We start from the raw sequence: 11123 nt of genomic DNA, 5'->3' as shown, positions 1-11123 counted from the left end.
TATATGTATATATATAATGTAATGACCAAGTAATCATTATGATGATTCTGTCAGTGCCTTCTTAGCTCTGATTCTGTTTAGATGATGTCATCAATTTGTGGGTACATAAAAATGTGTTACTAACTTCTTTAAATCTTAAGCCCTTGGTTGTGGTCAGGATATCACATTAACCGCGCCTTTGCCCACTTGCCCTCTCATTCACCTGCTCAGTCTTCTCTCTCGCATCCTCTGCCACCACACCAACCCCCTCTACAACCAGTGTGTTTAACGGCCTAAGCCGTAATCCCCAGCCTCACTGTGATTTTATTACTGTAATCTGGGCTGGAATTGGCTTAGCTCTCTCAGACACTGGCAGACAGAAGGACAAGGACAACAAAAGCCAAGACAGCTGCAGGGAGGAGCTGAACAGGGAAAGAGGACACGGCAAGAAGTGGGAGAGAGGAAGGGACTTTGTGATCTGAGGAGGAAGGATGAGAGGACAGTCAGGGAGAGGTAGGAGGGGGCAGACTTTCTAAGGGGAGTTAATCTAAAATTTAGTAACATGTATATTACCTGGTGTTTCCTTTCTGCCCACACTGAGATCTAAACATCTTTTAAGTGGTTCACTTTGGCGCAAAAAAAACTCAAATAAGGAGGTCCAAGGTGGAGTAGGGATTTTAATTCACTCCTCTTCCCTCCAACACCATTAATGCCATTGTGCAAGACACTTAAAAGATAAATACACTACGAAATCACACAAGGCAGAAAACTGTTGCTCGACCAATATAAACTAAACAAAAAGAAAAAATGTGTGTAGCAACAGCAATAAACATTGCAGTCAAATAAATACATCTCACGTGGTTTATCATGCCTGAAGGTACCACTACTGTCTCGGACAACATTTGACAGCACAATATCGCCGCATCTCCACTGCCTGCTTTTTGGTTATCAGCTGATATTTAACTATCATCAAAATTTAAGCTGAAAGGCCCAATAAGAAATAACAGGTCACTAAGTAACACATTACTTTTGTGTGCAGGCAACAAGCTGGAAGGACTCCAGTGCGCATGCTCTATTGGCCCAAAACATGGAAGCCTGAGAGACCCTGAAAAACTTTTTCTGCACAATGCACCCAGTTAGCAATTTACGCAGGGTATAATAGGGCGGCATCTGGCAACATGTTATCAAGTTTTCTTAATATATCCATCGCTTGCCTCTATGACATTTGCAAACCAACTTTAGTGTAAACTGTATTGGAAAAAAACACACACCCAGCTTTCAGCTTTTCTTCAGTATTGCATTGCAACCAGCAAGCCAGTCACTGCCCTGGAACAAAATGTATTGCTTTTCAAAGTTAGGATAGACAACGTTGGAGAACTAACAAGAGAAAAATAGATTTTGAAAGAAAATCCCGCCCCCTCCTTTCAGGCCAAATTCCAAAACCACTCCCCCCAAAAAATGTTCATGCTCAATGAGTGCACGGGCAGAGCGCATGCAGGTAGACAGCGAGGTATAGGCCAGCCAATCATTTCAGGTGGACCGAGTGAAATGATTGGCTGTGCATTGTCAAAGCATTTGATTCATTCATTACCGTTGGGATATAAAGACAATTTCAAACTCGTCTCTCGTCTCTTCTTGCAACAATTTTTATGTTTGAACGGCATGACTGCTAGCTTGCAGGTGGGCTCTGCTAGTCAGTTTGTCAGATATTGCGTTTCACCCAGCCGGAGTCTTGTCATCTTGTCACATGATCAAATAGAAATTTAAGATTGGGAAACATAGGCTACACATATTACCCAGCAATCATCATTGCATATGTAGGATATATGACACGAATACCAAAAGAATTGGAATAGAATTTGTGGAGTAATTGTTTTACACTTTGCTTGCTACAGACTTTTTTTGTTGATAAAACTACTGACTGACAACATGGCAAAGGTGGATGTGCACATTTGAGGATATGTATACTTCATGATCTGAGACAACACAAAGAGGTCCAAGGAAAGATGGGAATCTAAAGTGCAACTGAAGAATGGGAAGCATTTTTATGATAACTGCCGTCGTGAAGGCAGGATTACTTGGTTCTCTCTGAAAAAGACAAAGAACTGCTGATGCAATAATAATAGTATATGATATGATAAAATGACTATATGACCAACAAAAAAATTCAAAAGATTGAATTACTCTTTCAACGAATAGTTTTGGACATTTCACATTTTGGAAAAATCAATAATTTGATTTCTGGGCCTGAGTTAGATAAGACGACTGACACCACTCTAACCTCTGTTTGCTAAATGTGAAACTAGAGCAAGGAGTTGTCATCTAGCTTAGCATAAAGACTTGAAACAGGGGGAAATAGCCAGCCTGGCTCTGTCCAAAGATAAAGAAAATCTGTCAATCAGCACTTCTAACGCTCACTAGTTAACATTGCCAAGCTAAGCTAACCAGCTGCTGGCTGTAGCTTCATAATTACCATGCAGACATGAGAGTGGTATCAATTTTCTAATCTAACTCTTAGAAAGAAAGCTTACAGGTGTATTTGCCAAAAAAGTTGAGCTATTCTTTTAATACTCCCCCTGTCTGCTGACTGAAAATATGTAGTACTACCACTGCATTCATTGACCCTCAGATGTCAACCAACTGAGACTGAGACAAAATCCAGAAAGAGAAGACAAAGGGTGAGTAAATGATAATAATAAAAAAAACTTCAGATGAGGGAGGGAGAGAGAAGTTAGTCTCTGTCTGACTTTAAAAGGTCTGTCCCTTTAAGAGCTGGAGTGTGCTACTGAGCAGGAGGAGGGGGAGTTTGTTGGCTGCATTGGAACAGTCCTCTCTAATGAGCAGATTTTCTGAGAGACACACACACACACACACACACACACACACAGAGATCAGGAGAGAGAGAGATACAGAGATCCAGCCGTAGGAGGAGAAGAGATTGTAAGACCCAGGCAGGAAGGCAGCCTGTGCGTCAGCCGGTGCTCCATAGGGAAACATGGAGACGAGCAGGAGATGCTGAAGAGGACAGAACACACCAAAACAGGATCATATAGATGGATGTTATTTCATCAAGTAGGCAACCTGAAGGCAACCCATGCAAAGGATAAACCACTTATGGACGCAGTGGATTAAAGATCTGCAGACAGACTGAGAGAGAGGGAACAGAGGAGAAGAAATTAATCAATTCAGTTGTTTATTTTCGTTGTCTGTGTGTGTGCGCACCGGCAGTCAGAAAGTGTGTGCGTGTGTGTGCCTTTGTGTAGTGTGTTGGTGCATAAGGCAGGAGACTGCATTGCTGCTATCCAGCAAGACAGGACAGACAAAAAAAGAAGGCAGCCTAGCAGATTACCTTTTCTGTTTTCCCCCATTCTTTCGTCTCTGCCTCTGTCTATGCTTGTGTGTGTTCCTTTGCTTCCTTCACCCGGCGCTGTGTGTGTGTGTGTGTGTGTGTGTGTGTGTGTGTGACTGGGGGGGGGCTGAGAATAAGAAGAGGATGGTGAACCCTGAAGTGAGCTACAGATTCTGAGTCTGACTTTAAATGGTCTTTTTTTTTTGTCTGATCATTAGCAGCGGTCTCGGAGAAATAACAATTGATGAGGAGGAGAGTCTTTCTCTTTCTTTCTTTTTTCTCCATCACTCAACATGTCACTGCTCCAGTTTGGGCCTTGGTGCTGATCAGTGAGCCAAAGGGTGGCTTCTATGCCAGAGGGTTGGAGGTTTGAAAGGCTGCCATCGGGGGAGACTTCTCAGCTCTACACTCCAGAGAGGTGTAGGCATCATCAGGTAGGAGGCGGCTGAACGCGGGGGACTGAGTGGAAAGCAGGAGAGGAGTAGGAGGAAGAGTTGTGTGTCGTAGGCTGTGTAGGCTGACCATGGCAGGCTGGTGGAGCTGCCTGATGGTTTAAACTCCTGCTGAGAGAGGATAATGGCAGCTCTGGGCCCACTCTCCTCCTCTCTCACCTGCATCTGCCATGGAGAAGCAGGAAAGTGCTAGCCGATGCTACAAAGAGCCCACCAAGAGGATGGAGTGAACAGCATCACCCTTTCCCACCACGCCGGGAGACCCCTGACACCCTGTGAGGGGCCAAGTTTTGTTGTTCAGCTTGTTTCTCCTTCCTCTTCCCCAAACCAGCTGAAAACAAGGGGTGCTTGATTTGTGTGGGAGTTCTCTCCTTCTTCCTCCCACTCTCTCCTCCTCACCCCTGACCTCACCTACCTCCAAACTCCGCTCCATGGATTGGTTCTAGCACCAACCTGTCCTTCTTTTTCCTCCCTTTTTTTTCTTTTTCTTTTCTTTTTCTTTTTGTCGAGGCTTCAGGGGAATTGCCAAGACCTGTTTCATGCATGTCCACTGGCGGCAGGTTCAACTTTGACGATGGGGGGTCATACTGCGGAGGGTGGGAGGAGGGCAAGGCGCACGGCCATGGGATCTGCACGGGACCCAAGGGACAGGGCGAGTATTGCGGGTCCTGGGCCCATGGCTTTGAGCTGCTGGGTGTCTACACTTGGCCCAGCGGGAACACCTACCAGGGCACCTGGGCTCAGGGCAAGAGACACGGTGTGGGCGTCGAGAATAAAGGCCGCTGGGTGTACAAGGGCGAGTGGACGCATGGCTTTAAGGGACGCTACGGTCTGCGGGAGAGCACAGGGACAAGCGGGAAGTACGAGGGGACATGGAACAACGGGCTGCAGGACGGATATGGAACAGAGACGTACTCAGATGGAGGTAAGAGGGGGAGGAGAGACACATGAGTAGATGAATTGTGTATGTTTTGGGGGTGGGTTTGAGTGTGTGTATGCGAAGATGTGTGAACCAGTGCATATCGCTCCTTGACAGTGCCTGTCAAGGAGCGATATGACAACTGTCCTCGGCGAAATTGACTTGTTACTGGAGAGTGATTGACAGTTACAGAGGTGACAGATGTAGGAGGAGTTTTTCTCGAGGTCTTCTCAGGTCAGGTTTCTTCTGCCGTGCCTCGTCGCCACACACACACACACACACACACACACACGTATCAGCATCAGGGCAGGCTTTGAAAATTATTCTCAACCTCTGACTCTTCCTTTCCCCGTCCTTTTCCTCCTCATCTTCGTTCCTCCCAAACCTCACCCCTCACTTCAGCTGCATGAGGACATGCTGTGTATTTGGAGGCCTTTAATTCAGGCCATGCAGTCTTAAGGGATGAGTAAAAAGTTAGAGGGACAGACAAGGACAACAGCTCCCAAATAACAAGTTCCAAGAAAACGAAATGTTTCAGAAAAAAGATTACAATGTCATTATCATTTAACAGAACATTTAGAGACATCAATTCCATGTCTTCACCCTCAGTTTCCCCATCGACGTATAGCCAACCATGCTGTAAAATATTTGATTAAATACACCACAGAACAAAATATTCACACCGGTGACCATGTAGGATGGTGGTTTTAGTTTACAGTCATTAGGGGCTCTGTGAGGCTAAATGCTAAAGTCAGCATGCTAACAAGTTCAGCATGACAATGCTGACATGCTGATGCTAAGCTGTTACAATGTTTACCATGTTTACCATCTTAGTTAACTTTAGTGTGTTAGCATGCTAGCATTTACTAACTAGCACTATACATAAGGTACAGCTGAGGTTGATAGGAATGACATTCATTTGGTAGGTATTTGGTCAGAAGCCAAAGTACTGTATGAATTAATATTTTGAGCTTATGATGGCTCTAGATAAAGGGGGATCGAAGTTAACGCAGTTAACCTTCTGGGGATCATGAATGTCTGAACTAGATGTACACAAATGTAAATCCCATGGTGGCACTAGAGGAAAAATCACAGGAATGCCAAAGTCGTTAGGCTTCATCTTCTGTAAACCATGAATGTCTGTACAAAATGTTGTGCCAATCCATCCAGTAATTACTGAGATATTTTTTTCTGGCCCAAAGTGATGGATCCACTAATAGAATGCTGGACCAGCATTTCTGGAAAAAAAACCCTGAAAACAATCCACCTGTAATATGCCTGAATCTGACGGTTTTACCAAATTAGGCAATGCCCACTTTAATGCATGTTTAATACATCCGTGACTCTATTATTTTTAATGTTTGAATGCTGTTAAACGCTAAAATATTGATTATGGCAACAACATTCTTATCATTTATGAGTCACACGATAAAATGTAAGCCCCTTTGCACATGTAACCTATTTTGAAGGTGCTTTAATTTGTAGATCTTTTGGATCAGCATCAAATTGAAATAGAAATCAATGCACTTTGAGTCTCTTAGACCAGGGCTCAGTTCAGTCACTGGTAATGAGACGGACATGTGGATTCCTGCTTAAAAATAGATACACACTGAGCATACACATTGTGCGTGCATTAATGCACACACGCGAAATCTGGTTGACTGAGCTGACAGTAGCATGCATGCAGTTAAATCTTTGTTACATAACTCTACAACTAGCAGGCCGTTTTACATCGGCTCGCGCACACACACACACACACACATATAGTCCCGAGCAGCCCGATAAAATCCTTAGACCAGACTGACTTTAGAGGTTGAGTCAGGATAAAGGAGAAGAAGTTGGCTTGACAGATTAACCACACAGATGGGATGGACTTACCGACAGAGAGAGGGATAGATGAATCGACAGATGTACAGATTGATGGATGAATGGACCAGTTAAATGATGAACAGATAATGGAAAGATGGCTGGCTGGATGATTATCGTGATTACTATTAGGGATAGGCTCTAATCAGGAGATGAGTGAGATCATTTCAGAAATAAGGGGAAAGACAAAAATGGACAGCAAAAAAAGTGGTAGTCTAAGAAAACCTCCCAGAGAGAGATGTGTTGGAGAGGCACTGTAGCTCTGGGAAGTATTTGAACCCACATACTGTAAATGCAGCAGAGACTGGCCTAGTTATGAGTGTTTATCTTGCTACAACAGTACACAGTGTCCTTATTATAACAACATACATTTGTCCTTTATTTAAATCTATGAAGCGATAAAAATGTATGTCACACTAAAATGTTTTAACATAGACAGTTACTGATCCAGCTGGAGCATGACACCACCAAATTTAACATAAATATAAGAAGAAATACCCTCAAAATTATATATATATATATATATATATATATATATATATAATTTAGTGTCCAAAGAGGGAATGTATTTTCTATAATGATAATCTATTTCATCTATTACCAGAATAAACCTTACCTTGATTTGGCTCACATGGCTTACATGTCTGTTTCTAGTATTTTCACCTGGCACATTTCCCTCCCTGAGTTATCTTTAGCTCTATGCTAATTTAGTCTCTTTTCACATTGCATCAGTTAGCTTGATTCTGTGTTCTTCAAAAGTCATGGCAAAGAGTAAAACCTTGGGGAGAATAACTTTCTAGAACTGCATTCACCCTTGGTATGGCAGGGGACACTATGTAACAGTTGTTTCTCAGACGTTCACACAGATGAGGTAAAGACAAAGATTATATCTGTCAAGCGACTAATGGTACAGAAACTCTCATGCTGTAACAAATTAAAACAACTCAACAGGAGGTGAAGCATTGTCTGGCAAAAATAGTTTCACTTAAAAGATCTTTTAAAATGCTACATTAATTAAGAATTAAGCAGAGTGGACCTGTTGTATCTTGGCGCTAGCTTGATTCGAAAAAGCAATTCATGTATCTAAAGCTCTGGTAACTAATTTCTGCCCAGAAGGCAGAGTAACTCTGAAGCAATCTGCCTGACACACTGCCCAATATCATCTCATAAAGTTATTACGGCTAACGTGTTAGCAAACAACTATCTAACATTACACATTGAGCAGACATGAAGCAACATTACCATTCATTTGGAGTTGTGTTTTTGGTCACCTGACACATAAGTCACTCTCTTTTTAAATCTGTTTTGTTTTGAGAAATCTCTCTCTCTCTAGCAGCTAAATGTTCTAATGTATTTACCTGCTAGTTGCTGACTTTATCTGTCAAATGTAGCAACATAGTGGTTTTATGCTCCTGACAGAAACACGGTTGATTAGAATGGTAAATGTATCATTAAACTAAAACAAGATAAAAGAGCCTAAAAAGCACACATTACACATTGAATCATTTGATTTAGCAATAATTAAAAATATAATATAATAAAAGATAAAGATTAATTGAGCTTTAGCTACAGTATATAGTAATAACATTGATTTTGCCAATCTAATTTGCTAAATTATGAATTATATTTTGGTTGTTCAGCCATTTAAGAGTTACTTGAGTGAAGCATTTTGTCTGCTACCACCTCATGCCACTGATGCTGCACATTTGTCCTGTGCAGGTATAAGGTCCAGGACAGCCACAGTATTAAAACACTTTTATAGTTACACTGAACTCTGACATAATTTAGCAGGTACACAGTATATGGCCTTTGTTTTTAATTACAGTAATGTAATTTATCTTTAATGAACAAAATGACTGTGACTTTGAAATGTCACAAATTCACTTGTCAGTCTTTTGTGATTTAATGGATCTTCCTTGTATAAGCTGGGCGTAAATTATGCAGACTATAATCGTCCCCACAGATAAAGATAGTGAAACCAAAATGACATAATTGTTGAATGTGATGTTAATATGCCCAAATACCATTGGCACTCTTAAGTAAACTCTACCATTGAAAGTTCATAGTTCCTTAAGTGGTTAAAGCTTGACAGTCTATCTTTGCCACCTCAGGGCTCTGTCATGTCCAAAGCAATAAGAGTCAGGAGCCAAAACATTCAAATATGCTCTGCTGCCTACGTACTTCTGGAACATGCTGTGCACTTTAGAGCCAACTATATTTCCCACAGTCAGGTCTAAAGTGACTGTCAGTCCCACTCTCCCCTCCAACTACACCTGATGCCACCCTTCTAGGAAACATGCCTCCTCTATCTCATCGCTGCTGTTTGGCTTTTTGTTCCTCTCCTACGTTTGCCAACATTCCTCTCTCCTCTCCTCCCACCTCTTTTATTCCTCCTTCGCTACACCGCATTTCCACCGAGTTGCTCTGTACAGTAGGGTTTCCATAGCAACGCTCACCGACATGCAGCAGGTCAGCGTGTCACGAGAGACTCAGTGTTCCTCGCTGCCATTGGCCGCCCAGCCTGCGCTACTGGGCTCCGATTGGCTGACTTGGCCTTCCGGGCTAATGGTGTTTACTGAGATGAAGACCTAAGCTGACTGATTAACAACCACGCACAGAGAAAAACAGAGGGAGGGACGGAGAAGAATGAAAAGACAGCTTCAGTAATCATTTTAGTGAGAAGTGAGTCACAAAGGGAGAGGCATGAGATTACAACTGTCACTGTGTACAACAGTGGTAACGGCTAAACATTACAGCAGCAGCGGTTGTTGTGTCTGACTGGCTTATATGCCACACACAGTGTCAACCACACAGAAGCTCACTCATCTCTCCCTTTTTCTGCCTTAAATGAAGACTGCACCAAACGCTACAAAGAAAAGAAAAAGTGTGATCAAGGCACATCCTATCACAGATTCTTCATTAAACGAGGCTTGTGAGCTAGCTGTTGGCTAATACAACATTATAATCATCCTGTAGCAATTGTTATTCCAGCCCTGATCATGTAATGTAAGCTGACATAATAAATTAATTTCTCAAGTTTAGATACACTGATATATGATAGATGCGCCAAATTAAGTCAAAGACGTGCTTTATGTCGTGTACAGTAATGTAATGGTAAGACATGTGCTTTGGAAGCTTGATGACTGGGGAATGTAAAAGACGGTATTTGAGAGAATATATTTGCAGCCAGTTTTAGCGTGTGGGAGGACGCTAACAGCGCCACTGTGTCTTCTATCATCCTGGACTGCTCAGCCTCACATGTAGATGGGTTATGTTTCGATTGGCAGTATTGAGGAGGACCATTTTTTAATGCTGTACATCACCATTGTGTCATTCTGATGACTTTCAAGACGAAAGTATTTTACCAGACAGACCAAGACAGACGAGGTCAGGGTCTCAGACAACAACAACGGGTTCAAGTCCCTCTGTCAGCAAACATAAACACTGCGGAAGTGTCCTTAGCATGACACTAGGTCCAAAGGTCTTGGGATGTAGGTCACCAACAAGAGCTATCCAGACATCCCTATCTTGGCTTTGGTAGCTAGCTTCAGAAGTGTCCCATCTTTCTGTTTGTTGGCCATCTTGCTGAGGTGACTTACCTCTCCCTGTTGTCTTTTCCTCCTTGTGTCTTCTACAGGTTTATAATAAGTCAGAATTATTTTCAGACATGTATTCATTAATGTATGCACTTTATTTATAGCTTTCATGGTGACCCTCTATGCCTCTGCTTTATAAAGTAGGACTGATTTGACATTGGTGTTGAATAGCCTAATCCTGTTTTGCAAGGGTAGTTTCTTTATGTTTCTAATGTTGTTTGTAATGCTGTTGCATGCAAGCTGCTTCTGCTTTGCAAATCCTTGCTGTAATGGCAGCATCTGTGCTGCTCACTTGTCAATGTATGATACTGTCCACCTCTTTCAAACCGTCACCTGCCATTGCTGCACTGGGACCGATTGTTCTCGCATTGAGGATCTTGGAGTTTCCTCTGTGGTTGTTGAGTCCAGATTATCCTACGAGTGCAACAGTACCGGTCTTCTCATGCATCTGTTGATAAGTATGGGACAGTAATGCCAAGTCATCTGCAAAGTACAGATTGTCAAGTTATGTCCAACGCCTTGTAGGCTGTGAATGTTTTTGATTGTTTTAAATTGCCAGCAAGAATAGAAAAGGTGACAGTAGGCATCCTTAACCTCAGTCCAGCCTTTGTGAGTTGCCCTTTATGGACTACTTTGCAGGTCATTGCCTCATGCAGGTTTTTCATAATGTTAACAAACATGACTGATATACCACAATGTTGAAGAATATTCCAGAGTCTTCCTATCCATGACGTCAGATACTCCTTAAGTAATTAGATGGTTGTGGAGGGGAATGCTATATACCATCATTGCTCAAACAGCATACAGAGTTGTAATTTTGTCAGTACAGTACAGCTCTGTGAAATCCAGTGGCTTCCTCCTATAGCTGAATACTGACTAATTCCTTTATTCTGTTCAAGATGGTCCTGTTAATCACTTTGCCTGATATGGATAGGAGTGTGATCACTCACTTGTTTGCACAG

The 11123-nt window shown here is 42.3% G+C and overlaps 1 protein-coding gene across 1 annotated transcript in view; it reads left to right on the top strand.

The window, feature by feature from the left end:
* The first annotated feature begins 2976 nt into the window (after window positions 1–2976).
* jph3b (junctophilin 3b) overlaps window positions 2977–11123 on the top strand; it is a 51994-nt gene continuing 43847 nt past the window's right edge. Inside the window, exon 1 of the mRNA XM_046036542.1 lies at window positions 2977–4705. Within this exon, the coding sequence (XP_045892498.1) occupies window positions 4324–4705 (382 nt within the window). The 5' untranslated portion in view covers window positions 2977–4323. The remainder of the gene's footprint in view (window positions 4706–11123) is intronic.

The sequence above is a fragment of the Micropterus dolomieu genome, linkage group LG22 (assembly GCF_021292245.1).
Source record: "Micropterus dolomieu isolate WLL.071019.BEF.003 ecotype Adirondacks linkage group LG22, ASM2129224v1, whole genome shotgun sequence".
In the NCBI taxonomy this organism is placed as follows: domain Eukaryota; kingdom Metazoa; phylum Chordata; class Actinopteri; order Centrarchiformes; family Centrarchidae; genus Micropterus; species Micropterus dolomieu.
Note: the sequence above shows the minus strand (reverse complement) of the source record. Positions and strands in the feature narration are given on the sequence as shown.